General features: G+C 44.3%; 1 protein-coding gene across 2 annotated transcripts; it reads right to left on the bottom strand.

The window, feature by feature from the left end:
- Nucleotides 1-69: 69 nt before the first annotated feature.
- On the bottom strand, nt 70-24,691 carry PROSER3 (proline and serine rich 3). Of its 2 annotated transcripts, none has more exons than XM_063139642.1 (13): nt 24,677-24,691; nt 14,642-14,767; nt 13,411-13,519; nt 12,502-12,800; nt 11,106-11,251; nt 9,547-9,608; nt 8,487-8,566; nt 8,114-8,247; nt 7,708-7,895; nt 5,129-5,635; nt 4,134-4,305; nt 2,315-2,396; nt 70-445 (listed from the first exon to the last, which is right to left on the bottom strand). In XM_063139642.1, the coding sequence occupies exons 2-13, from the start codon at nt 14,662-14,664 to the stop codon at nt 382-384; spliced, it is 1,866 nt and encodes a 621-aa protein (XP_062995712.1). In that variant the 5' UTR covers nt 14,665-14,767; nt 24,677-24,691; the 3' UTR covers nt 70-381. The 2 variants fall into 2 exon arrangements, with proteins under 2 accessions (XP_062995712.1, XP_062995711.1); XM_063139641.1 differs by lacking the exon at nt 24,677-24,691 and adding an exon at nt 20,951-21,003.
- Nucleotides 24,692-27,976: the final 3,285 nt, after the last annotated feature.

The raw sequence follows: 27,976 nt of genomic DNA, 5'->3' as shown, positions 1-27,976 counted from the left end.
TATCATTAGATAGGCGAGTACTGGATAGGTTGTCTCACTGCAAATTATCACAATTCATTTTGATCCCAAAATACCCTTTTATTTTAAACTCAACACAAAAACATACAGTGAAACCATGGAAACAGAGCACTGTTTTATGCACTAGGGACATCCCTACACAACAGTGCCTGGTCACTTTGTGCTCCCAGTTGGTTTCCATGAATATATCAGCTTGCTAGGTGCAGGCAGCACAGCCAAACCAGAAAAGGACTAGTTGTGTTGCTAAGAACCTCTCCCAAAATCCTTTTGTTGAAGTCATCTGAGGTGCCTGGAACAGAGCAGGAGAAAGGGACCCTTCTCAAGGCACTCAAGACACAGGACAGAACATGCAGGAGTCTGTCATCAACAGGAGAAGTCCTGGTCAGAATGGTAATCTTCTAGCTGAGCCATCCGGAGATCCACAGCTCTGCATGGAAACAGTGCACAAATGTATACCACCTTTGAGGGCCAGAGGGCACCAAAGCAACACAGAGTGTGAGGCCAGAGTTAACACATGATAGAGGTGTACAAAATTATCCATGGTGTGGAGAATGAGGCTAGGGAGACATTTTCCTCCCTCTCTCAAAATACTAGAACCAGGGGGAATCCCATGAAGCTGGTTGGTGGGAGATCCAGGACAAATAAAAGGAAATACTTCTTCACACGGCGCACAGTTAAATTATGGAACTCACTACCACAGGTTGTAGTGGTGGCCACCAATTTGGATGGCTTTAAAAGAGGATTGGATAAATTCCTGGAGGAGAAGGCTATCAATGGCTACTAGTCCTGATGGTTGGGTGCTCTCTCCAGTATCCGAGGCAGTAAGCCTGTGTGCACCAGTTGCTGGGGAACATGGGTGGGAGGGTGCTGTTGCACCATGTCCTGCTTGTTGGTCCCTGGCCGATGGCTGGTTGGCCACTATGTGAACAGAGTGCTGGACTAGATAGACCCTTGGTCTGATCCAGCATGGCACTTATGTTAACACAGTCACAGTGAACACAGCCATCAGGGGATAAATTGTCCAGTCAAGTCAGGCAGCTGCATCTTGTCTGAAGCAGTAGGACAGCACTGAACTATCAGACAGCAAAATCCCATCACCAGGGCCGTGTGTACTTTGTACTAAAGAGAAAATTGCAAAAAGAGTCAAAACAGTATGCAAGCTGCCAAACTCCTCTCTATGGCCACTGACATTCCCCCCCCCCCAAATTGCTCATACCTCTGATCTCCAAAATTGAAAGCATACAGGAAATGCCTGGCAATCTTAACTTTGTAGCCATCAGGACTAGAAACGTTGTTGTTGTTTAACGGATTAAGAAGCTGAATTCTGCACTCCATATATCCTGCAGGGCTTTTGAGTGTTTGTATAGAAGTACTGAACACAGTGTCCTGTCTATACTACAAATTCTGCAGAGTATTGTTGCTTTTGAGTGTTTGTATGGAATTACTAAACACAGTGTCCTGTCTATACTCAAAAGAGCACGTTAGGAGAGAAAGATGGAATCAACATGAACATGAGCCATAAATCCTGCCCAATGGTGACCAACGTAAGCCATCTTTTATGGCGAACCAGTGTGATGCAGTGGTTAGAGTGTCAGATTAGGACCATGGAGACCTAGGTTCGAATCCCCACTCAGCCAATAAGTTCACTGGCTGATCTTAGGCCAGTCACTATTTCTCAATTTAAGCTACCACACAGGGTTGGTCGAGAGATTAGAACGTTAAAACCATATACACCATCCAAAGCTCTTTCGAAGAACAGCAGGATAAAAATACGATGAAAAATTCTAACTAAGTCCTTTGAAGGAGCTGTTTTTAAAGCTTGGTGAGAAAAAAGGAGAAACATCCATAGTACAGTGCACCTTGATGTTGGAGTGGACACCAGGGAGCAAGGCGGGTAAGCATCCAAGACAAAGAAGAAAAGGGGAGAAACGTCTCAGGATGCTGTAGACAACTTTAGTGTGAATAAGCCCAAAGCGTTTCGGCCTCTTGCTTTCTGTTAGGTCTTCTTCAGGGGGTTGTAACAATGTCTGCAGAAATTATTTACAGCAGCTTGTCTTGCGTCTATACACTAGCGACTAGACAGACAGAAGGGACATAACTACTATTAATACCTGGTCCCAGTTATCCAGAAGGCTTCAAGGTAAAGGCATTGGGGACTGTCCAGAAAGACCCGAGTTTTCTTATCCCAAGCCTGCTATCTGCTGGGAACCGTTGCCCAGCAACAGGCAAAAACTTTGAAACAGCAGCGATCCAAGCGAGAATGCCGCCAACCACTTTGTGAAGGGCAGTGACCCACCTCAGCTGGCTGTGCAGCAGCTCCCTCTGGCCCCTGAGAACTTGTAGCAGGGGATCATCCTCAAACTCTGCGCCATCGGAGTCTGCAAAACAGAAAAAAAAAACATCTCTGCTGTTGAAAAGCCACCACCTTTCCCACCCAGTCAAGTCCATGGAGCTCCCCTGTACCTCCATGCGGAGGCTTTCCCATCAAGGCCACGCCGTATCACATCCCAGATGCCAGTTATTGGTTTCCTTAAAACCAAAGATCCCACTTCCTAAATGCTCACCACTTCTCCTGCTCAGTCTCTCCCTCACATGCCTCCCTTCCCTTTGGCTCCAGACTTCTTGATCCACCTACCCCACCTCAAGGGCTAACATACCTTTCTCACCTTGTGACAAAGGTCTCCTGTTACAACTTCAATGCTATGTCACAGAACTCCCAAGTCGAACACAGCTTTTGGCTGTTTGTAATTTGTGTTGAAGCTGTGCCAATTCCATTTGGACGTGTAGATGGACGCAGGGTGGGCACATGGCACTGTACACTTTGCACATAAGCTGTGTAAACTGGCGCAGGCTCTGCCTTTAAACACTCTGCTTCATGCGTGCTCTTTGTTCCGTCATCAACCATATTCCCATTTCCTTTCCCACCATTAATAGGAAAGGAAAGGAACCTCTCGTGCAAGCACTGAGTCATTACTGACTCTTGGAGGGACGCCAGCTTTCGCTGATGTTTTCTTGGCAGGCCTTATAGCGGGGTGGTTTGCCGTTGCCTTCCCCGGCCATTATTACCTTTCCCCCAGCTAGCTGGGTACTCATTTTACCGACCTCGGGAGGATGGAAGGCTGAGTCAACCCGAGCCGGCTGCCTGAGAACCAGCTTCCGCTGGGATCGAACTCAGGCCGTGGGGAGAGTTTCAGCTGCAGAAACTGCTGCTTTACCGCTCTGCGCTAATTTAGTCAAAATAGTTGTAAAATTCAAATTAGCTCATTGCTTGCCTAATAGAACTCCACACAGAGCTCACCACCCACCTGCCCCCAATGCCAGAGATGACCAGCGAGTGAACAGGAGCCTGAATCCACATTACCTGCCCACCAGCATAGGCAGAAAGTAAAGGTACGTGCTGGTATGTGCAGGACAAAAGCTCTATGAAACTTATTATTAATTATTATTACTGTTACTGAGGCTTTTGAAGTATGTAGCCGCATATGTCCTTTTTAATGTTTTTTTCATTTTTAAATTAATTTTCTTTTATGGATTTTATTTTGTTAAAAATTCACAATAAAATTGTTTAAAATTATTATTATTATATTATGGTGGTTTACAAGATTAAAAGATATACAATTAAAACATATAAATTTATAAAAGTTAAAATAGAATTAATCCCCTGTAATATTAAAAACGTTTTTAAAAATAACAATTAAAAAATCCAATACATTAACACAGGTCCAGAGTATTCCCAAAGGCCTGCTGGAACAATAAGGATTTTGCCTGTCTCTGAAAGCGTAACAAGGAGGGAGCCAGTCTAGACTCCCTGGGAAGAGAGCTCCAGAGCCTTGGAGCAGCCACTGAGAAGACCCTTTCACACATACCCATCAGGCATGCCTGTGATGATAGTGGGGCTGAGAGAAATGCCTCCCCTGAAGATCTCCGACCACAGTCAGGCTCATATGGGAGAATATGGTCTTTCAGATAAACTGGACCCAAGCCATAGAGGGCTTTATAGCTCATACCGAGAACTTTGAATTGTGCCCAGAAACAGACCGGAAGCCAGTGGAGCTCTTGTAACAGGGGAGTTGTATGCTCCCTGTAACTTAGATACCTGCCCCCAACTATCCTACCTTCAGCCTGCTCCAGTAACTGAGCAGCCATGTTCAGGAGCTGAGGATGTGAAGGAGCAGCAACAGTGTCTGGCAGCACCTCCTCTGAGCCCCAATTCTTTGAGCTCCTTTTCGATTTGTCCCTATGAAGAACTGGAGATTCAGGGGGGGAGAAAAGCCGTTCAGAAACCACCTGGACACAAGAGAGAGAGAGATGTTAAACCTTTGCCTGTCCTCGATACCTCCTGATAAGAACAGAAGTGGAAGAGCCCAGAGCTGCCCTTCCTGATGTTCCCTCAAAACCTGGATGGTCACTTAGCTATACGTAGCTGCTCCATGATGGATCACCTTCTCTTTCTGTAGGTATAGGCTCCAGAGTGATGCCAACACTCACTTCGCACAGGACCCTAACCAGGCTTGTTGGGCCCGTTACCCCTATGTGAACTCGCAGCATATCCTAGAACACATGTTCCTTGGCTGTGCTTTGCAGGGGAGGATCAGCAGTGCTGGGCATGCTATGTTTTAGGGAATCTCGTCCCTGCCGTAAATGATCTCCCTGCTGGGGACCCAAGATAAACTTTCAAGGAACCTCGGAACTCCCTTGAACGAAGTTTGAAAGCCACTGTTCTCGTGAAATACAAGGTGAGGGTGCTTCACCATTTGGCTTTAGTATTTTTAGCAACAAGGGGAGGAGTAGAAAAAATTAGAACCCACTGGGAGGCCGGGGGGGGGGGGAGGGGGGAATCAGAGGGAAAGAAACATGTGTTAAGGGCAGAAAAGTGTCCACGTAGCATTGGGGAGGGGTCTGCATCCAGTCAAGCAGCTCTCCTCAAGCTTAGCGGAATCCTCAGCCGAGTTTTCTCTCCTAAACTTCTAGCAGTAACTGACAAGAAGTGTTTGCATTATTCCCTGCAACCATGAAGGCTAGAAAGATGCTTTTTACATCCAAGCTGAACTGCTCACGATCGCAAGAGAGGCCCCTCCAATACATTGTGATGACATGCAGATGTCCGTACCTCTCCCAAGACACGTCGAACAGAATGTTTTGGGGGGCTCTTTGGTGGCTCTTCAGAGTCTCGAACTGGTTTTGCTTGGACCTGCTTGGATCTGATTGGCCTCTGATTTCCTCTGGGCTCAACATGCGTTCTCTCATCAGGCTGAGCTGCCCGTTGAACATGGCATGAAGTTCTCTGGCCTGAATGTTTGCTGGCTCCTGCGGGCCTTGGTGGAGAAGGAGAGTCCAGAAATGCAGGGACAGGATCCTTTTGTGGGGCTAGTTCCCTCACTTCCTGCTCTCTGTTGGATTTAGGACTTCCAACTACCATAATCCCATTGCTGTAAGGAGCAGTTTCTACAGGCTGCTTGGAGCTTGGCCCATTTCTCATAGCATCTGTGCAGCAACAGGGATGATGTTCAACAACTGTGGATTTCATGTCTAGCTGAGACTCAGATGTTGGCAACACTCTTCTACCTTTGGTCCTCCAACAGGCAGGTTCTGGTGACTTCAGAGCTGCACTTTCCACCTGCAGGGAAACAAAGACAAAAAGGGACATGGAGTAGTGAGAAGATGCCTTAGATTTGCTTCCTGCATGTCCTTTGTGAATAATCCATAGCAGACAACATTCACAAGTAGTCACCCATCCCGCTGCAGGCCGAAGCCTTTCCAGATGAGCAAATCTGATTTGACACCATACAGAACAGGAACAGCCAGTCTCTGTCTACACTGTATAGCAAAAAGGCAGGAAAGAAAACTAAATGCAAATTTACCACAGATCCCATCTTGTATTAAGTGGGGGCATCCTGCTCCAAAGTGGAGACATTACTGATTATTTGGGACATAGCCAAAATGCAACACATCAGAAATCAATATGAGATTGGGTACATACATCCAACCCACACCTGCATTCTGGAAGCACATTCAGTATGTTCTCATCAAACACACTGAATCCACTCCAGTGTCAAGCTCTGGTTAAAAATCAGTTCAGCTGGTTGGCAGCAGAAGTTGGCTAGTGCCTGTGACGTCAAAAACCCTTCCCATCCCCAGAGCTGTTTCACAGAGTTCTAAGAACTGGCTCCAATTAAAATAGAAATAAGTTAATGAATGTTTGCTTGGAAGATTTTTTAAAAGCAGTTTAGACTTAGTTAAAATGCAGTTAAAATGCAGGGAGGGGCAAGGCTGAAATCAGAAATGGAACTGCTGCTAAATACATCTGTCAAACATGTAGCTGGTCAGCTAGAAGAGGTACTGCAAAGATGAAGGGAAAGCCAGTCTCACCCTGTAGAAAAAAATACAACTGAGTTGTAGGTACTGTGTTCGTTTTTTAATTTAACTTTGCATATTCCCACAGAGATAGGTGCTTTTAACCAGAATTGTGTGAGCACACATGTAGGTTGGTATACGGGCAGCTATAAACCAGAATGGCCCTGCTTAGTATTCAGAATGTACTAAAAAGATAATATGAATTTTAAAATATGCCTATATTGATATGAATTGGCAAATACAAGTTATCAATTACTGACACCAACTCAAACTTTTCCATTCACTTCTACCACTAGGGGAGCACACTGAGCTGGCCACAGGATCAATACCATGATGGGAAAAGTCGTTCACTTCATCAAAGGACTGAAAAGGTGAGAGAAGACAGCCACAGCCATCTTTGCGGCTAGAAAGATGGAGGTGGCCCCAAACAGCGTGTACCGTTTTCAAGGTTTCTTCCAACGGATCTTCTCGTTAAGATCAGGTGGGGCAGGCTTCCTCCGTGTCCGACCCATGAAAGAAACATGGTTGGTTGCAAGAAATAATAGAACTTTCTCAGCAGCCACATCAATATTGTGGAAGAACTTGCCCTAATGAGATTCAGATGACGTTCTGCCTACTTGCGATGACATTTCTATTTTTAACTTTCCAGGTGGAAGTCATTTTATTGAAGACAGTATTTTATCTGCCATATCTGTTGTCTATACTTTTATCATTGATGTGTTATTGTAAGCCATCTTGAGTAATACATGCATATAGGCCGAATACAAATCTTTATATTAAATTAATAAACATAAACAAAGTTAGCAAGATCTCTGGTCCTCTCAACACCCACACCTGCCTATTCCTTATTCTTCCTCATCCTATTATGCACCAAAGACTTGTACTTTCTTCAAGGCCTTGCAGCTGCAAAGAGTGAAACAACGGCAAACCAAAATGTTAACTACATGTCCACTGGAATGTGATTGGGGGGGGGGCATTCTCTATTTTGCCTCATCCATCTGTTTAGCCAGCAACCCAAGTGGTTCTTCCAAAGATTCCCAAGTATTGTCACTTCACTGCTGTCTGTCACAAAAATCATAACCTGTGCTGCATGCTGGGATCTTTCTCAAGATAAAAAAACTCCTGGCTGGCATGCATGTGTTGCAGAATCAGCCATCTTTCATGTAATAAAGCCACGAGAAAAGCTGCTGTTTTGCAATTGATGCTACACCACACATCGTTGACACCTGAAATATCGCCAACAACAAGAACACCACAAAATTCTCTCCGTCTCTCTCTCTAGCACCTTAGCTCCCAGATCTCAAGCTAGATCACTCATTCACCTCAAACTCTTACCATGCTGGAAGCACAGGTAGGTTGGATGCCATGACTCCTCCATGCTCCAGGGGCCATCACAGTGACGGCTTTGCTTGCTTCCTCCATCTTCCGGCGCAGACGCCACTGGAACAGAATGTCATCCTCTGGTTTAGAAGAGTACAGCTGAGACATTTGAGTGATATGGCAAGGGAGAGCGCTCACGCTACCTGGGGGGGAGAGAGAGTTGTTATAACTGCGATATTTGCAGGGGCTGTTGGGGGAAAATGCAACGGTCCATCACCTTGGGTTGATCATCTTAAAGGGCTGCATATTGATGTGTCACCGCTGATGAACAACTGCTGCTTCCCTTTCGTCTCAGAGTCCTCGATTTCTATCACAACAGCAGCATTGGAGTCCCCCTGAGAGGAAGGAACCCAGATCTTACCTTTGTGTTGGTGTGCTGCAAGGTGTTGAGAGACACATCCAGACATATCTGCATTGGCATTTGTTATAGTGGACGTGGGGGTGGAGTTGAGCCCTTCCAAGCTTACGCACCTGGAGCTGCTCAAAGGGGACGTGCTGCATGCAGAAAGACACATGGGGGTAAAGTTAGTAGGAAGGGCTGGAAGGCCCAGTGGAAACTGGGGCAGATCAGCCTTCCCCAACCCTTCAGAAGTTTTGGAGTACAACTCCCAGCATTCTTAATCACTGGCCATGCTGGCTGGGGCTGATGGGAGTTGAAGTCCAGAACAGTTGGAGGGCACTAGGTTGGGGAAGGCTATGCTAGAAGTTGAGTAAAATACAAGGGAGTTCAATACCTTCTATGCAAGAGTCTGGCTGCTCTCTCCTGCAGGTTCAAAGTCTCCGGGTCCAGCGTGGATGTGTCCTGCGAGTCTCCCTACAAAAAGCATGCAAAGGAAGGGGTTAGGGAGGAAGCTCTATAAGGCACATATGGCATCCTGCAACCCGTGGGCTACATGCAGCCCTTGGCCATACTTTGGGTAGTCCACAGAGCTGGGGAGTTTCCGGCCCACTTTTCCCCACCGCTCAGCTATCAGCCAAAGAGGTTGCTCACCCCTGCCCATAGGGGAAAGGTTAGGATTCTGGCACTAGAGCAAGTAGATTTCAGGGTGTGAAAGCTCATTGTCTAACATGGGGAAGACAATCAAATCCAGTGGGAAAGAAGCACATTAATTCTCCAGTACCAACAAATGGACAGAAGGCAAGAGATGAGTAGAGAAGGCAAAATAGTCAACAGTGGTAACAGGCAAGGAACTGCTGTGACAGATTAAAAATTGTCTGCTGGCCTGCCAAGGACAGCAGCCAAACAAGGCTCCCTGCGCAAATTGAGAAGTTTAAAAAAGACCCTTCGTTCTTGAAAAAGAGCGAGGATCTGACTGGGGGGCCAATACTAAGCATCCTGCAAATTGGGAAATGCTGCAGTGAATCCCACATTTACTCTGCCCAGAGCAGCATGAGTGCTCTAAGCGGGACAAGGGTCATGCAGCCAAGTCTACGTAGGTGATTTTATCTACTGCATGTGTATTCTGCCCTTTCTCCAAGAAGCTCAGGGCAATATACATGGGAGGATCCCATTTTATCATTACAACAAGCCTTTGAAGAAGGTGAAAGCTTCTTCATGACTGGCTCAAGGTCATTCATTGAGGTTGATCTTTATGGCTGAACAGGGATTTGAACACAAGCCTCTTCAAGTACAATATTCCTTAACCCTGTGGCTTTGAATTTGCCAGTGAGTTGGCAAGAGGATAGGGGAGACCAACAAGGCTGCGTTATGTCTCCCAGATAGATAGACCGAGAGATAGAGAAATAGATAGAGAATGATCCTTCTTCTCTCCTAAAGAGTACCTTCTTACTCACCGAGAGAAACTGGTCCAGAACTGGACTGAGAAGAGATGGTCTCACTTCACTCTGGCTACTGTCTGCAAAGAGACATCTTCATTAAAAAGATAAGGACTCACAAAGTTGAGCCATCTTTGCCAAGCGCCAACGCTTAGTCTTCAGGATACTTCCATCAGTTAAGATATTCTTGGCTCCCACACATATACATCCATGGGCCTGCAAAACTCTATCCTAGCCATAGCTTTCCCAAGCGCCTCCTAAAGTGTCCCCTCGCAGCAGATAAACATGAGCCCTGTTGGTGACTTTTAAAAACTCTTAAGCATACATGTATCTAACTGATAGTTGCAAAACAGATGAAGGAATAAAACAGCTGTGTTACTAATCTTGGCACATATGTATCTCTCTGAGAGGGAGGAGCTATGAGAAGGGATTTATTTTTTAGCATTTATATACCGCCTTATTTGCTAAAAAGCCGTACAACAATTTAACACAATAAAAACAGCTGTAAAAACAGTAAAATATTAAAACTACACATTTTAAACATTAAAAGTACATGTTCATTTAAACTGACAAGATGCGTCTTCACAGCCTATCAAAAGGTCAAGAAAGTGAGCACATTCGCTAGTTTGGGGGCAACGCAGGAGAAAACCTTTTCATGCATGCCCAACAAACGGGACTCTGTGGGTCACGGCACTCTCAAAAGGGCCTCTCTTGCAGATCTTAATATCGAGGCAGGTTCATAGAAAGACAGGTGGGTGCCTTAGAGAGCCAGGTCCTAAGCCATTTAGGGGTTTAAACCAACACCTTGAATCGCACCTGGAAAGCAATTGGCAACCAATGCAATCCAGGGCAGATGTAATATGGTCCTCATGTGCACTTCCCATAACTGCTAAGCAACTGCATTTCCTGTTGTTACAGCTGTTAGTTTTACCCTACCCTGTGCCTGTTTGCATTCTCTTCCCCTCCTTATTGCTTTACTATGATTTTATTAGAATGTAAGCCTATGCGGCAGGGTCTTGCTATTTACTGTTTTACTCTGTACAGCACCATGTACATTGATGGTGCTATATAAATAAATAATAAAAAATAATAATAAAATAATAAGACCAAATTTATTGTCTGTGTCCTTACCCAAATCCACAAGCTCCCAATATAAAACTTTCTCTACCTAGAGCAGCCAACCCTAAAACTAGGACCTAAACCTAAAGCTTTTAAAACTTGATTTTGTTCTGACTTTATACTGTTAGTTTTACCCTACCCAGTGCCTGTTTACCCTACCCTGTGCCTGTTTGCATTCTCTTCCCCTCCTTATTGTTTTACTATGATTTTATTAGATTGTAAGCCTATGCGGCAGGGTCTTGCTATTTACTGTTTTACTCTGTACAGCACCATGTACATTGATGGTGCTATATAAAAAATAATAATAATAATAATAATAATAATAATAATAATAATAATAGGACAGCTTTTCAGCCACGAGGGAAATCAGGACCTTCCTTGGGCTCACTCAGCTTGACCTGTCCTGATGAAAATGTTGTGTTTGCTATAACTTCATCCTTCCCGTTGGACCTAAATACCAGAAGATGGTGATGACTCTTTCTTGGAGATGTTGCCTTCTGGGGAAAATGAGTGCCCAAGCCACCAGAACTGAGCAGAATGTCCACTGGGTATCCAGCGTTCTCCACGGGTAGTGGGTTCCCCATAACGGAATCGCTCAATATACCTGCCAAAGGAAAAGAGATACTTTGACTGGGTTCAGGCAATGCACTGCAGCGTGTCGTGGGTTAATTAACCCACAACACACTGCAGCACCCACAGGCACTATCTTATTTATTATTTATTTATTTATTTAGAATATTTATATACCGCTCCCCATTGAAAAATTTCGGAGCAGTGTACAAGGTAAAATGAAAATAAAAACAGAATAAAACAGTTAAAACAAAATTTTAAAAGAAGCAAAAACAGAAATCCGAGGCTTCTTGGAATAAAGATGTAACTATCTTGCACAGCCAATCCCACTCATGCGTTGCCTTGTCATGCGAACCCAGCAAGTGTGGGTTATGTGAGGTTAGAACAACCCTCACATAACTCTAAAACAGAACATGGGTTATGCGAGGATTACTCTCAGCGGGTTCATACAACACGACATCCTCTGAGTGAGGGGTGTGTGTGTGCATATTTAAAATGGCGTCCGCACACACCGCAGCTTCACCATGGATTAAATAGCCCACGGTGGGCTGTCGGGTCATGTGAACAGCCCATATATCACCTATACAGACAATGATCTTGCAAGTATGTAGTAATCACCCTGAAATGGACAAACCAGTAAAACACATATGGACCTGTGGCCACTGCCTACTCCCTCCGCAGCTCACTGGAGCCCCACGGCACCTCGTACATTTTCCCCAGCTAATCAACCATCAGCTCTGGGGGCCAGGAAGCAGATGTCTGTTTCCCTGCTGCTACTAGCATTGTGGAAACAGTGATCGGGCTCTGGATTGCTGGAGAGGGCAGGGAGAAGCTTTAACCTCACTGCTCTCCCAGAGATCATGTTTCCATGCTGCTAATAACAGCGAGGAAACCACAGCCTGGCTCAGGATTGATGTGGCAGGGAAAGAAAGGCTTTGAAGTACCACCAACCCGGTCATCTGTCCCCTGATCTCAGTGGACAGGGAGAGAGGTTAAACATCTCCATTCCGGCATGGTGAAATGTGGATGGGTGGGGCAAACAGTGTGTGCAGCATATACGTGCCTGTATACATAGTGTGTGGGTGGTCCCCAAACCCATCACCTGGCACTGCAGGCAGCCCCTTGGGATCAAAATGGTTGCCTAGTGTAGCAAAGGAAAACCGAACAAGAGAACTGATTGAGTCCACCAAATGAGTCCCTCTTTCAGCCACAGAGCCCGGTCACCTCTCTCATTCTGTCACCTCCAACCACCCCACAGAAGGGATCCCTAGCTAAGTGGATCACCTGGCAATAATGGATTCACTGTCTGAAACAGAGTCCAGAGTCCGTGGTGAGGCCAGGGCCTTGGTCCCTGATGCCTGCTCTGAGGGAAGGCCCTTTGCTGCCTCGGGAGTCACGGAGGAAGAACTGCGCTCCGTCGAGGGCCAGGACTCATTGAAGGGGCTTGTGGAGTCGGACTTAGGGGGTTTCACGTCTTGGTAGCTGGAGTCAGGCAGGGAAGTCTGTTGCGGAGGAATCAATGTTTCTGCCTGTTTGGCAGAGTGGGAGCAATTCCTGCGTTGAAAACGAGATGGGCTCAGAACCTAGGAAGGAAAGCAAAGAGTTTTCAAACTCTGCGATCCCAATGACTTTCCAGAAGCATTAAAACCCAGACAAAGCATGGCTTGTTATTCCTATAGCTCCACCCAGCAACACTTTGTTACACTTTTATCCCACCCTTCCTCCAAAGAGCTCAGGGTATCATGCATGGCCTCCCACTTCATCCTCAAAACAACTGTGCAAGGACGGCTTGGTTAAAAGCGAGTTAAGAGAGAGCCCCAGGTGAGCTTCATCGCCTAGCAAGGATTTGAATGTGGGTCTCTCCAGTCAGACTCCAATAATCCAGCCACCACAGCACACCGGCTCTTCCCATGCAAAGCCCCGCCCCATCCTGCAGCAAGGTGGTTGATAAGCCCTAAGAACAGAAAATGCCCAATATTCAGGCCTGAGAGAAGGAAGCAGAGTTTGTGCTCGCAGTTCAAAGTTAGAAACTCAAGACCGTGTGGGAAGAATCATGCTGTTCCCTTCAGGCCATCCCACAGGGCTGGATCACCAGGGCTCTCAAAGACCAGTTTGAACCTCCTGCTGACATTTGCTTTCTCTAGTGACTCTGTAGCATTATTTGCCCAACTCATCTCCTTCTCCCCATCTCACCGTGTTTTGCTGCTCCTGCCTCAGTAGCTGTGCCTGGGAGGGGTGGTAATGGCTCCGGCAACTGGACGTCTCCAAAAAGGGGCTTCCCAGGGTGGAGAATACAGCCTGACTGGCGGGCAAACAAGGAACCTTAGTTAGCAAGAGCACTAGCCCTGGCACTAGTCATTCCTTGCCACACACACAAATGCGATCCCAAACCTTCTGAACCAGAGCCAGTAGTTTTGATGCTCTTATATCCCACAAGAGCCCGACCAAGGGGGAAGGCACTTGGTCTCCCGAAAAACTGAGAAGAGTGTCCTTCTGGAGGAAGACTACTGGCAACATTGCAGAGAAGCGAAAGGGAAACACCATGTTCCAACTCAGCTGGAAGTGTGTTGCGAACATAGTGAAGGGCTGCACTACACATAACATTAAATGCATTGTTGCCTTTAATAAAAACAACTCAAGGATAGCAGGTGTGGAGGAGCTCTATTATGATGCGTCCATTGGCATCAATGGAAGTTTCCCTCACGACGCAAATAGCAGCTTCGTGGGGGCTTTTTATAAGGCTCACGGAGTGGGAGGGGAATGGATTCCCCATGCCTGCTTCTCACAGTACCGGTCTTGATTGGTCCCCTCCATACCTGCCATTTGTTTTTTTTAAAAAAAGTCACATTAAATGCAAGAGCACATTTAATGTAACATGTAGCTTGGTCTGAAGACACCAGAGCTGCTGCATTTTGTGGAAGTCAGGAGTGGTCTTATATGGAGACAGACCACAAGGCCCATTTAGCCCAGTACTGAAAGGTAGTCACAATCCAGAAAAGGCGTGGGTAGCAGCAATCACAGAATAGAAGCGTTAGAAGGGGCCTATCAAGTCCACCCCCCTGCTCAATGCAGGAATCCACCTTAAAGCATACCTGACAGATGGCTCTCCCTGAAGTTCATGTTTATTACATGCAAAAGCTTTTAACGTGGGAGAGCATGCAAAATACATGACCTCTCCCAATCTGACGTGGTACTGTCCAGAATACCACCACCTCATTCTGTGTAATGTATAATGACCATTACAGTCGAGGGAATAGCATGGCCAATTACATACATACGCACACCCCAACACATACATACACACACACACCAACACATCTTGTTTCTCCTTAGAGGTGTCCCAGCCAAGCTCATCAGGTCAAGTCATCTTCCTCCTTTTCCCCTGGGGCATCCTTCCCAGTACTTCCCTGACAAAGGTACACACCAGTGATCATACTTGGGATCCATCGCTCTACTCCAGGGTTTTCAGCTTCGCAGACAGCAGTTTGCTTGCGCTGTGGATGCAGTCTCTGCCTGCTTTCCTCATGGAAAGGTTTCCCAAGTCTGTGCTCTAAACAAAAGGATCCCAGTAAATAATGTTGGCATATGCTCACTTATTTTGCATAATTTGTTTTCCAAGAGTTTGTAGGGGTTCCCTTATTTTCCTCTACTTGGTTATTTCTGCTAATGATGATTTAGCTGGAAGTGAGAAAGGAGGGAAAGGAAGGCATTAAGAATCAAGGAAGAAGAATTAAGATGACAAAGAGTATGCTTAACGAAGAAGTGGGAAACCTTTTTTTCCTATCATGGGCCATTGACCTATAGAAAAAAAATGGGGCCACACAAATATAAAAACCACCCATCAGAGGAGAGCTTATAAGGTGCTGATCGGGTCAGCTGACAGTGGACCCAATCTACATTTTGACCACGCATTTTGAAGTTAAGTGACAGGACAGATCCAGCCTGCAAGTTCCCACCCCTGGCTTAATAGAAGACAGGGAACTGTTTGCTAGAAGGTTTCCTCTCAACCTTCACCCCAAATCACCCACAAGATCCCAAGATTTTCTCCTCAATTATATAGATAAGGTACCCAATTACATCTTCAACACCATAATCTAGACCGGTATGACATGCCTGCAGATTAAAGACTGCCCTCAATAGAAATGTAAGATACAATGGAAGTAAAGCTCCATGATAAAAAAAAAAAACATTAAACCTTTCCTTAAATGCTCAGAAGTGCTTTATATTATCAACTCAGTCATCTTTACAAAAGCCGCCTTGGGTTCCTTGGAAGAAAAAAAGCGGGATATAAATGCAATAATAAAATTTAAAATATATATATTTTTAAGGTGGGTCAGCACTATTAGCCCCATATTACAGCGGGGCTAGAGAGTTGAGGCTGAGATGCAGTGGCTTGCCCATGGCTCCCTAGCATGCTCTGGGCAAAATTGAGAACTGCCAGCCCATACAGTTAACCACTACACCACCAGTTCTCCAACATAAAGATGACATGGAGACAAGCAGACAGATTCTCATATTCTGTGTCCCTGCAATAACTGAAGACATGTAACCCAGACAGCCTAAATTAAAGGATGCAAGAGCTCAAGAAGCCGTATTCTAAGCAGGCCTTGCACCAGTCTAACTCATGGCCCCTTCTCCTTCCATGTGCCCAGGAAGTCGGATTCTTTTCACCGCCATATTACACGGATTGTTAAAAAGGCATTTAAGGAGAGTCCACAAAGGCAGTCACGGTAAATCATTTAGAAAGAGGGAAACATCCATATCACAGGACACATTCTCAGTACACAGGATGCAGCAACCTTGCTAAGGCTAAATAGCTCTGATTGTTGCCTGATGAGAAGACAACCTAGGAACCCCTCAGAGTCGCAACATCGGAGACAGACAGGATATAAATGTCATAATATATATATATTGCTGCATCTATGTACATTGTCACTCTGGTCCTTGGGTTGCACAGGCTCCAAGCCCTTTTCATTGCCCTAAGATGAAAATTTGGACACTGTTTACTTGCCAAAATGGCCAGGAAATCAGCCACAATGTTCTCAGCTATGGAACTTTAAAAAAATAAAATTAAAAAAAAGAGCTCTGGACTGTGGCTGTGGGAAAGGACTATCCTTCATACAGACTAGTGCCTGCCTCTACAGTATGTGTAGACTACTGGTTAATCCAGCCCAAAGAATATTTCAGCTTCTGTACGTCCATCAACACAAAAAGCCATTCCAAAAGGTGACGGAATCCAAGCTCAGCAAGTGGTCTATAGCAGCAGGACCACCACCCCATCTCCTGGATTTCCAACTTTGCCGGGGTTCAGAACAAGGGATTCTTTGCAGGCGCCTTAGCTCTTGCATGCACATGGGGAGGAAAATTCCACGGCGCTTGTTTTTTCCAGTGTGCAGTTGCCAAGGCAACAATTTTTGTGTGTTTTTTCCCCTGTGAAAGCATCCCATTCACTGACGCTGCTGCACCATGGAGTAACAAACAGCATGAATTCCTTTGCTCCAGAGAAAATTGTATGACTCCAAGGAACAACTGATCAAAGGTGGAGCCATTCCCGTTCCCGCATCTCTCAGAGCGATTCTAACAGCCAAGCACTTGCGCGGCCACAAAAATTCAAAGACAGCTTTTGCCTAGAGAAGAGCAAGCGACTGGCTGGATTTATATGGGTCAAAATGCACTTAAGGACTACCCTGTAGTAGTGCAGTTATGAAAACTGGGCAGAATCACATGAGGGGAGAAAATCCAACTGTCTCAAGGGCTCAAATCAACCGGCTGATCTGTGAGAGCATCTTTGTACTTGTTGTAAGACAGTCCCATCACAAGCCAGCAGACAGCTACATGCCTGTAGCCAAAGCAAGTTCTTACTTATTTAAGCCTGCACATCAGTCACATCTGCACTGCATGCTGGGAAGACAGTTCAAGTCCTAAAATCCCCACACAGAACAGTGAAACTCCCTTCCTAGTGGAGCCGGTGGTCATCAGCAGAACAGAAATGGCTCCTCGCTACCAACTCTGTTATGCTGACTGCTGTGACAATCTAATAGGCTATTTGTAGCTAACATGTCAAATCCCATCTGTAACCCCAGGGATAGGTGGAGACAGTCCACTCCCCCTCTGCCTGGGAGAGAAAATCATGCTGAATGGACCCAGGCTGAATCCCTGCTTTTTGCCCACTAAATCATGTCTTTAAAGCTGTATCCTGCCCCACGTAGCACAGGGGAGGAGAGCAAAAAGGGCCTCCCAGCAAACACATTTGCCCTCCTGCCTTTTCTGTGCTTATTTTATTAGCAGGGAAGGAGAAACCAGCATTAACCTCTTTTCCTTTTAAGATCTGCATCCCTCCAAGGCAAAAAAAAGCAGAGAGGTTTCCTATTTTCTCAGTAATTAGAGGCTAGGGGAACCCTAGTGCCCTTCTCAGAAAAGGCTATGTGAAGTACAGACATTAAGCCTTGGTTTCCGTGTGCAAACAGAAGAGCCATGTATGGAATATGCCAGTCGTTATCAAATATTTGTAAAGTCTATAACAAAACTCCAAAGCCTCAGGGTATCGGAACCATTCCTGTATATTTCAGCAGGGACCAAACGGTGCTAACACAAATAACAATCTTGATCGGAAAGAACAATCAGTAAAAAGGGAAAAACCTCTCCCACACAGGAAAATGGTGAGCACGTAGTTACTGTCAGTACAAGAAACAGAGTCGGCGTATGAACAGTTTAAAAAGATCGAGTGACTGGTCAGATTGTCACAGGCTTGAAGCATTATCAGAACAAGGAGTGTATTATGCTAATTACAAAACAAAAGACGTAAAAGAAAACGACTAGAACCATAGAGTTGGGAAGAGACATCAAAGTTCATCTAGTCCACCTCCTGCTCATGCAGGGAACCTGCTCTTACCGCATCCTTGATAGGTGGGGCTGTTTAAAAATCTCTGTCCACCACCTTTCGAAAGAGTGTGTTCCACTCTCAAACAGCTCCTAGCATCCGAGCATTTTTCCTAATGTTTAGTCTAAATCCCTTTTCTTCTCATTTGAAAGTGTCATTAAAGGCATTAATGGAGGTGTCATTACTGCATTACTCTTCCTTTTCAAAGCAAATGGAGGTGCTCTTTAATAAAGAAAAGAGCTCTCTGACATGCCAGTACATGAAGATGGGCCAGGAAGCTGGTAGAAGAGCTGTGGAGTATGTGTCAACTGAAATGCCTCCGAAGGATGAGGAGAAAGCAGGGGACGGCTTCTCCACACAAAATTTCTTCTCTACTCCGTTTTTCACGAATGCAAGAACTGACACAAAACCATGGTGAAAGCAAGATGCATCACTAAAGCTGCAAGCCTAGGCACACTTACCTAAAACTAAACCCCACTTATCACAATGGGACTTATTTCTGAATATACATGTGTAGGACAGGACAGTTAAAAAAAGGTGTGGGTGCAAAGTACAGCTAGGCTTGCCAAATCCAATACAGGGCTTTTATGTCTTTACATAGTTGTCAAATTGATGAGAGAACTGTGTACAGCTTTCAAGTGAGAACCTGCACATGCCAAAATTCTCCCTTCTATTGAAAGCTACTTTAAAAGATATTCAAACCCTGGCCCATATTGATTTTAGCAGTGCTGACTGTCCCCTTCCCACATCTAATCCATAAAATATGCCTTGCTTTAAATACAGATTTGACCATAGGCAGAGCATGGTCACATCTCCTGCATGCAGAATGGGTTGAAGTGAACAATCTGTAAGAAAAATTGTACTACAGGCCTGAGAATCACTAACAAATAGGTAAGATTTCCAACAAGAATAATCTGAGATGACCGGAGTTCGCTGTTCTACTGCTACACTGGATAATGTTGAGCCTAGAAGAAAATGGTAACTTGCTGTAATATTTACTGTGTAATCTGTACAGCACCATGTACATTGATGGTGCTATATAAATAAATAATAATAATAATAATAATAATAATAATAATAATATTGCAAGGAAGAATGAGAGATTAACACTGGAATCCTTCACAACTCAGAAGTAAGCCTATCCAAATTCAATGGGACTTACTCCTGGGTGTAGGACAGCAGATGAAGTGATGCTAACTACCTTCAGCCTTGGGGATATAATGATCAATACATCTAATTTAAGTAATGGTCGGATATGAGAGATCTACCACAAAACAGAGCCCAAATGGATGTCATGAAACTGCATCTAACAATGCTAAATAGGGATATAGTAAAAAAAAAGGTTGAAAAATTGAAGGTGCCTAGAAATATGAAATATTTATATAGACATGTTGAGACAGATAAAATTAATAGCAGCAGCCAGGAACAGAAATTATTTTCCTACACCAAAACTATAGAATCTCACGTTCACCCAGACAAAAGACAAAAGGACTGCCCTCTCTATTTTTCCTCCCCACTCCCCCAGGGTTCTTCTGTGCATGTCGTTAAACTGGCTACGCTCACGTCTTTGCAATGCTTGAAGAAACATTAACAATTTTGTAGCCCGAATCCTGCTATTGAAACAAAAATGAACATTAACAAAGAACATTTCTGCACACTGCCCAGAGAACTTGTTAATGAGCAGTATAAAAATGCATTAATAAAATACATTAACAAGCATGAAGACTGGTTCCTAAAATCACTATACATTGCATTAGCAGATGACCCACAGAAAGGGTGATTCAATGACTGCTTCCATTAACGTTGACTAACATACTACCAGGCACTTTGAGAAAGTACAGTAATATCGGAGATCCATTCTGTGCTTCTTCAAACTCAGCGACCCTGTTCAGACAGCATTTTGAGCTAAACATAGTTTAGCGTGTCATGTGAACCATTCCTAACCATGGTGGCTACATAACCAGTTTAAACACGCACATTAACCACTTGCTGCAAAAGGGTTAGTGACCTAACCATGACTTACTGTGTTTTCTGAACAGGCTCAATGGGTATATTGTGTAATACTGTAGTTATTTGGGTTGGCTCACTTAAAGGGAGCCAGCAAGGGGTGGACTGCAATCAAAATGGAAAGCAATCCAAAGGGGTCCACTACACACTTGCCTCCAAATGGGTTATTGATCTTCCACAAATCCGCAAATAAGACCTAGAGTGGAAGAACCAAAGCCTTAAAATAGAACCAAAGTCTTAAGTATCTTCATGTATGTTAAGTCTTCCATGGACCCCACCTCAAAATAGTCTCCCATGATAAAGCACAATAACTCTTTCCTTGAATGTGACACTTTGACATGGAAGTACATCATTCATAATTTAACCAGGCGGGGATAATTTAACTAGGCAGCTACTAGAGACCTGCCTGGTACTCAGAATCCTTGCTGAACATCGCCATCTCTGCAACAGTGCGAAATTTGCTTGGGTGGTTGGAGATCAGCTTCGCTTCCTTCTCAACACAGCACCCATCCTGCATTTCCATCTTGACAAACTACATTCCCACTACGCATATTATTCAGACACATCAGGGGCTATAGATTATTCTCACGCAGTTGCTGGTACTGTGAGACAGCATCTGAAGACCCCAAGCTTGGAGCCTCTCACACGCTGGAAAAGGGTTAAAGCTGCATCAGTGTTCCCGTGCTTGGTTTCGAAGTAGCGTCTTTAGGTTGGCCGGTTTAAAGAATGCCACTGTGGCTTGGCACGTAAAGCAGACTGGCTTTGCATTTTAATATGGTGGCACAAAGAGAAAATCTCCAACCCAGATGGGATTAAATAAATAGCTTGTGGGTTACTTTATGGCACCTGCTAAGGCTTGAATGAGCCTTCCCTGAATGTAGATGTTCTTGTCTGTTTCCTGGCTTGTCCTGCTTTCTGGCATCAGAAGTCCCAGTTGTCAGCATTCAAGGAATAAAAGAAAAACATCTCAGCATTTTCAGATTCCGCCTCCCCCACTTCCCATGTGATCATTCCAGGTGAAACATGTACCAGATGTGATCAGGGCAAGTCAAAGCTCCAGTCAAGCCTACGGCTACATTCCAAGATTCAGTTGGTCAAGTCTATAGCTAACACAGTCCTTTCCTCCAGGGGTCATCAGTTGTGGAAGATCTTCCAAGTTAGTTACTTTACTGCACTCTTGATGCAAATCCATCTACTCTGGTTCTTTAATTTTTCATACTCCTCCTAACTAGAAACCAGCATTCTCCACCCCCATCCCAGATGACATGCATGCTTGTAACCTCTGTTATCTAGGTTGCAATAGTTCCAGCAAAAATTGAAGTTATGGAGACCATTTGCAAACTTGGGGCTAGTTGGATATGCATGCTTTGTTTCTGAGCCACACCCATCACTGCATATTTGGTATATTTGGGGGGGATTTTATGTAAAAAGTGATAGTTATGATCTTCTTGCTAAACAAAAGGTTTGGAATTGGGAGGAAGTGTTTTATATATAGTTATCCAGGAATTAAAATAAAATGTAAAGACGTTTACACAGAATAAGAAATCTTTGGCAATAAAACAAAAACAAAATTGTATCGCTCTCTCCTTTCAAAGTTTCTAGATGCTACAGGTCATGAGATCATGCTTTCATGGACACAAGCATAAAGGAGTCTGGTCTTGGGTAGAATATTAGAGCAAGTCCCACTGAATTTTGCCTGCTGCAAAAGAGAGAAGGTGAGGAGAAACCTGAAGGATCTAGACCTATCAGCAGACACAATACACAACTAATGGAGGGCAGTGGGGCGGGGAGAGAAGAGAAGATGCTAAATGCAAAAAACAAGGCTTGAAACACATACAGGCCAACAAAGACAGGCTCTGCGCTCTGCAGAAAGCCCCACAAGATGCTGCCATCCGAACTCTCACAAGACCCAGCCTATCCTCCTGAACAGGAATGGGCAACCACACTGTCCATCAGCTCTCTCTTGTGCTAGCCCCCAACGTGCTCCATGTCTCTGCAGGTGTAGCAGCAGCAGCTGCTTCCTTCTGCTTATAAGCTAGGTGGCATTGCTAGGATGCTTCAAAATGGCAGTTGAATTACAATTTCAGAGAAAAACCCAAGAGTTATTCAAGCTAGTCCAAAGAGGTAATCCCACTACCAGCAGTCCATGCATCAGATACAACAGCAGCTGTGTGGAGCATAATACACACTTAGAATCTTTACGGCTGATATAAAGCAACAACTCTGCACTGATACTGGGAATAGCTATCCACATATTCCCTTACTGCTGAATTGATAAGTGAATTCATAAGGATGCCTTAGCCCAGCTCTGCAAGTAAGGCCACAAATGTGACTAGTTCATTTGACTATAGATACCTGTGGTTAGTCATTGGTGGTATACCAAGAGCCTGATAAGAAACAACATTCCCAATTTCCTGACTAAATAACGTAGTCAATTCCAAGCTGGCTCTAGACAGCTATTTGAGTTTGGTACAGAAATATTTACTCCAAACCTCAGCTCCATCTGTGTGACCTTTTAAAATGTCAGATACTGTAAAAGCCTAAGAACTACAACTGCATTTCTAAGTGCCAAATATTTTGGATGTAACATTGAGCCACCATTGGAAAGACATCAGCCCTTTGCACACTTACCCGAGCGCAAGTCCTAGTGAAATCAGTGTGACTTGTCTTCTGATAAGCATGCAAAGTGGTGGCCCTGTGCATACTAATGTTTTCTTGCAGTGTTTTAATAAACCCATCCAAGCAATCTAGGGGATAAGCATTACAAGATGGATCCATTTGTATTCCAAACCAGGTAATTATTTTAGTGAACCTGGCTGGAGCTCCCTCCAGAGGACAATCAGAGGGGGCAAACCGAAGTCTGTTGACAAGTAGTGTGTGTGTGTGTGTGTGTGTGTGTGTGTGTGTGTATGTGTGTGAAATGGCCGACATATGCTAAGCTTTCAGTATGATACAAAACAAACCCCAAACAAACAAGTCTAGCAACTTATAAAGATCTGGTACAGCATATTTTGACATATAGCTCAATCCATTCTGATCTGAGAGGAAGTTCTGGGATTATCTCCTCCAACCCAAGCCGAAATTCAAAGCCAACAGAAACTCTACACCTGCATTCCTATAAACACTCCTTGTGCGGTGAAAGTCTAGCAAACATCGCTAAAGACAAAAAAGTTGGCTTCATTTATGACATGAGCACAGGTTGCAAACTTTTCCCACACACAGGCTCCTGCCCTCTTAATAACAACATAACAGACAAAAATTCAGCAAATGGAATTTCTGTCTGTCATGCAGCTGTGAAAGTTACACGATTCCCCATCAGAAAGGAAGTTGGCAACCTTGGGAGAAATCAGCCTGGTGCAACTTTACTTTGTGCAGCTGGGACTCTCTCAAGCCAAAAGGAGTTGAAAACTTTTTTAAAATAAGACACACTTGGAAGTAAATGTTGAGGTCAGCCAATATGACTATATTTATTATTTTAATTGCTAGTCCAACCTATTTTTAAATTCAGAAAAGTTTAGAAACAACACTCTTAGCCCCAGCCGGTGAAAGCCATCCTAAATTAGGTTTTGCAATGCTTCCCAAAAGTACTTGGACAAGCCTCACAGGTGGGGTTAATAATCTAACCTAAGGTACAGTTGCCAACTGATTAGAAAAAGGACCGCCCTACTCTTGTGCCTTTTAAGAGCAGCTTCATCTTTAAAGATCAGGTGGAAGTGCATGGAGTAAAAAACATCGCTGTCTTCTATGTCCGTAGATCAAGCTGCTGTTAGAGGCACAAAAGCCAGTCAAAGTATTGGCAGTGCCCATACTCTTTTGGCCCAAAGCAAGCAGAGAGTGGATGAAGGAATTAAAGGAGAGGCAGGGAAAGAGGCAAAGGTATTGGCATCTCACATCATGCCTCCGAGAATTTTAAAGGTATTGGCAGCCACTCCTGGCAGAGACCTGGCAACCATTTTCATTCAAAAGGGAGTTCTACAACAACACAGCTGACCCACTTCAGATACAGAGATTCCCGGCACCTCCAGGTAGAGCAACCTCCTGCCTAAAATCCTGCAGAGATGCTGCCAATCAGTGTCGACAATACTGGGCTAGTGGACCCTACGGCCAGATTCAGTATGAGGCAGCTTCCTAAAAGTTTCCCTGTACTATTAACAACCGAAGACTGAAACCCCACTGGGGCTTATTCCTAGATAAACGTATGTAGGATTACCCCCTTACAATGCAATCCTGTACATGTCTATTCAGAAGTACCTTTAACAGCCAAAAAAATGAAACTCCACTATTTTTCAATGGGATTTACTCCCGGGCAAGTGCGCGTGAAGGATTGCAGCCTTAGGCACACTTACCTAGGAACAATTTTCAAAGGACAGTTAATGGAGTTTATTTATTGCATTTGTATACCGCCCCATAACCGAAGCTCTCTGGGCGGTTCTCATAAGATAAAAACATTTAAAAACAATATACAAAAATTTAAAACAGCAAAAATATGCAAAATGCTCTTACACTCACGACGCCTATTCCGGGGCCTACCAATACCCTAAACCCTTCCCGCTCATCCCGAAATAAACTTACCGCCTTTGCAGTCACTTAGCAACCAAAAGAGGAAGTGGCCGCGCGCAGAGGCTGTCGGGTAAACAGCTTCCCTTCTCCCCCCATCGCGCAAAGTTGACTTCAGTACTACAATTCCCACAAGGCATTGCGTATTGCGCCTCTTCTTTACAAGGAGGGAAACGCGCTGCTGACGCACTTCACGTTCGGGGACGGCCCCCTAAACTACAAATACCGTCATGCTCGGAATCAGAGTTTTATAAGAACCTTGAAAGAAAGAAAGAAAGAAAGAAAGACAGACAGACAGACCGACCGACCGACCGACCGACCGACGTACCTGAAATCGCGAATATGTTTCTTGCGACGAAGAAGAGCAAGCACATTAAAAGAGAATACCTGTGGATGTTTACTTGGAAGCAAGTTCCATTGTATTCAATGGGGGTTACTCACTAGTGAGTGTGACCAGGGTATCCAAGGCTGCAATCCTATGCATACTTATTAGAGAGTACGCCCCACTGAAGGCAGTAGGATGAACAGTGCAACAATATGCATTTTTATCCTTCAAAAGTAAGGCCCATTGAGTTCAATGGAACTTACTCTAAGTTAAATCTGTACGGGATTGCTGCCCTATTTCCTAGTATTTCCTAGTATTTCCTTGTGAACATGCATAAGATGGCACTTTCAGAGGTATGGAAAACAGCTTTACTCAGAAGTTGCACTATATTTAGTGAACTACTTTCTAGGTAAGTATGCCCAGGAGTGCAGCTTAAATCAGTAGCTGCTAATATCTAGGATAAGGTCTTTGAGGAAGTGAGGGGACCATATCTTCTTGGCAAAAACCCTTCTTAAAGATAGGGCTTCTGTGCCTCTTAACAGTGGCTAACAATGCCCCCCCACCCCACTCCATCATTTCATTTTCATATTAGAGAAAAATGTAACCTGCTACATTTCTGCCTGTCCTGCTGCTTCTAAAGACCCAGAATACCAACAGGGAAAAGGTGGTAGTTAAACAAGAATCAGATTTGTGATTGATACTAAATCAGGGGGGGATAGCAAGCATTTAAGGAGATAGGGGGAAAGAGGGGGGGGAAGGAAGAATCAATAAAAATTAGTTAACACTGCCCCCCCCGCCCCAAGTATGAATGTAAAGTAATACAGTCTGAAACAACAAATCAAGAACACACAGATAACAGTCCAGTCCTATACAAGTCTACTCAGAAATATGTTCCATTGATTTCAATGAGGACTTACTCCTAGGTAAAATGGGTATAGGCTTGCAGTCTAGACGAGGACAAGGTGCTGTGCTGGAAGTGTGTGCTGAACATGTGTTATGAATGTGATGCTGTGGCACAGTTTGACAATGCTATTGAGAAACGAGAGAGAGAGAGAGAGACAGAGAGAGAGAGAGACAGAGAGACAGAGAGACAGAGACACACATTTGGGAACTCTGCAATATTATTATTATCCTGCATTTTTCCCAGTACTGGGACTCAAGACGGTTAATAAAACATCTCCAGCAGATACATCATTGTAGTCACGTAGGCATGACCGAAGCAGACTCTCACTCAACACACGATGTCCTGGAGTTGCTCTCAGTGTACCGTAGGATGGTAGAGCCATGGGTGGGGTGGAACGAAGGCTGAAATGAGTGACATTGGCTATATTTCATTATCTTTTACGACAAGGGAAACTCCCTTAAAATATATAACATCCCTGACAACCCCTGCAGCACTGCATGAGCACCTGTAATTACCACTGGTTGGATCAGCAAAAAATTCCAGTTGACTTTGAAAGCTGCAGAGGTAGAGATCAATCCAGAACTGGTGCTTCTGCTCCTGCCTGGTATTCTCCTGCCGGGGAGATAGGATGTAGTTAGCTTGCACTTTTACAAGGTTGTATGGCCAAGGGTGGGGTGTGGGAAGAAGATACAGATTAAGCGTCGCCTCCCTCACGTTCCTTGGAGAAAGGGATGGGTTTTTTCAGCAGGGCTCATTACGAACAGACAACATACAAGATGCAATGCTGTGCATCAGGGCTGGCTCCAAGACATTTTACTGCCTGAGGTGAAGGGGCAAGATGGTGTCCGCCACCCATTCTGCGTACAGAAGCTGACCAGATTGGCGACTGAAATCTTATTTTAACAATGGCAGTGTGGTATTTGCTGTGGTAGCCAAGAAGATACATTCCAGCTTTATTAAAACTATCAGTAACTCTAATTTATTAATTTAGACTCCTTTTTCTTCCCTCACTGAGACCATGGACTTTATTTATTTATTTATTGCATTTATATCCCGCCTTTTTTCCTCTAAGGAACCCAAGGCTATGTACATAATCCTCCTCCCCTCCATTTTATCCTCATAACAACAACCCTGTGAGGTAGGTTGGGCTGAGAGTCTGCGACTGGCCCAGAGTCACCCAGTGAGCTTCCATGGCCTAGGGGGGACTAGGACCAGGATCGCCCAACTCTCAGTCCAACACTGTAGCCACAACACAATGGCAGTATTGCCTAATGATTGAAAGGAATACTGTACTCTATTGAATGATAATATCCTACTGAATATTTGCGTATTAGTTATATACAATTGTATTTGATTTAATCTTATTTCATTGTAATATCCTTTGGTTGTATACAATAAAGATTACGATACACAAGAGTTCCCAAACTTTTTGGATTGGTGGAACTGCTGTGGGCACCACCGCAAAATGCCTAATCAGTGGATCGTTACTTTGGCATCTACCTGTCACATCTATGGATCTTAGGCTGCATCTTATTCAGCAAAGATGTTCGTTACATGACTATTGGACACCACAACATCTCTGGAATAAAAGATTGTCCAATTCAGCTAATTGCTGGTACAGCAATGCAGCCAATGCTTCTCCTAAACATTCATTTTGGCAATATCCAGTAGTTGCTTCTTTTGGGGAGAAGCTTATTGCATTGATACATTGTGTACTGTAACAGTCTTTAATATTCACTGATGTACATGCTCTTTTAAATTATTTACCTGCTTCATGGAAATTAACAAATGGTCAGCATCAATGGATTTTCTGCACCCTTTCAACATCTAAAAGACTGGTATTACAACATTGGAAGGATAATCACTCAGCTCCTGTAATGCAATAGAACAAGGACCTTACAACGCTTTCAGTATTTGAACAGGTGGTGTTTAGATGCCATCTTTCAAATGGATACTTGTCTGGATATTTGATCCGCTTCAGTTGAAGTCTATGTATAATTGCTAGAAAGTAGTATGCAATCTATGTACATATGTTAAATCCATACAAATCCATGTACATGTATTTTAAAAAATGGGAAATTATTAA

The sequence above is a fragment of the Elgaria multicarinata genome, chromosome 13 (genome assembly GCF_023053635.1).
Source record: "Elgaria multicarinata webbii isolate HBS135686 ecotype San Diego chromosome 13, rElgMul1.1.pri, whole genome shotgun sequence".
NCBI classification, from domain to species: Eukaryota; Metazoa; Chordata; class Lepidosauria; order Squamata; family Anguidae; genus Elgaria; species Elgaria multicarinata.
Note: the sequence above shows the minus strand (reverse complement) of the source record. Positions and strands in the feature narration are given on the sequence as shown.

Coding starts and splice junctions, on each gene's coding strand:
- PROSER3 (XM_063139642.1), bottom strand. CDS start 14,664: ATGGATCCCAAGTATGATCACTG. Junction 8,567..9,546: donor TTCTGGACCAGTTTCTCTCG/GTGAGTAAGAAG, acceptor TGCTTTTTGTAG/GGAGACTCGCAGGACACATC. Junction 2,397..4,133: donor GTTACTGGAGCAGGCTGAAG/GTAGGATAGTTG, acceptor TCTGTTTTGCAG/ACTCCGATGGCGCAGAGTTT.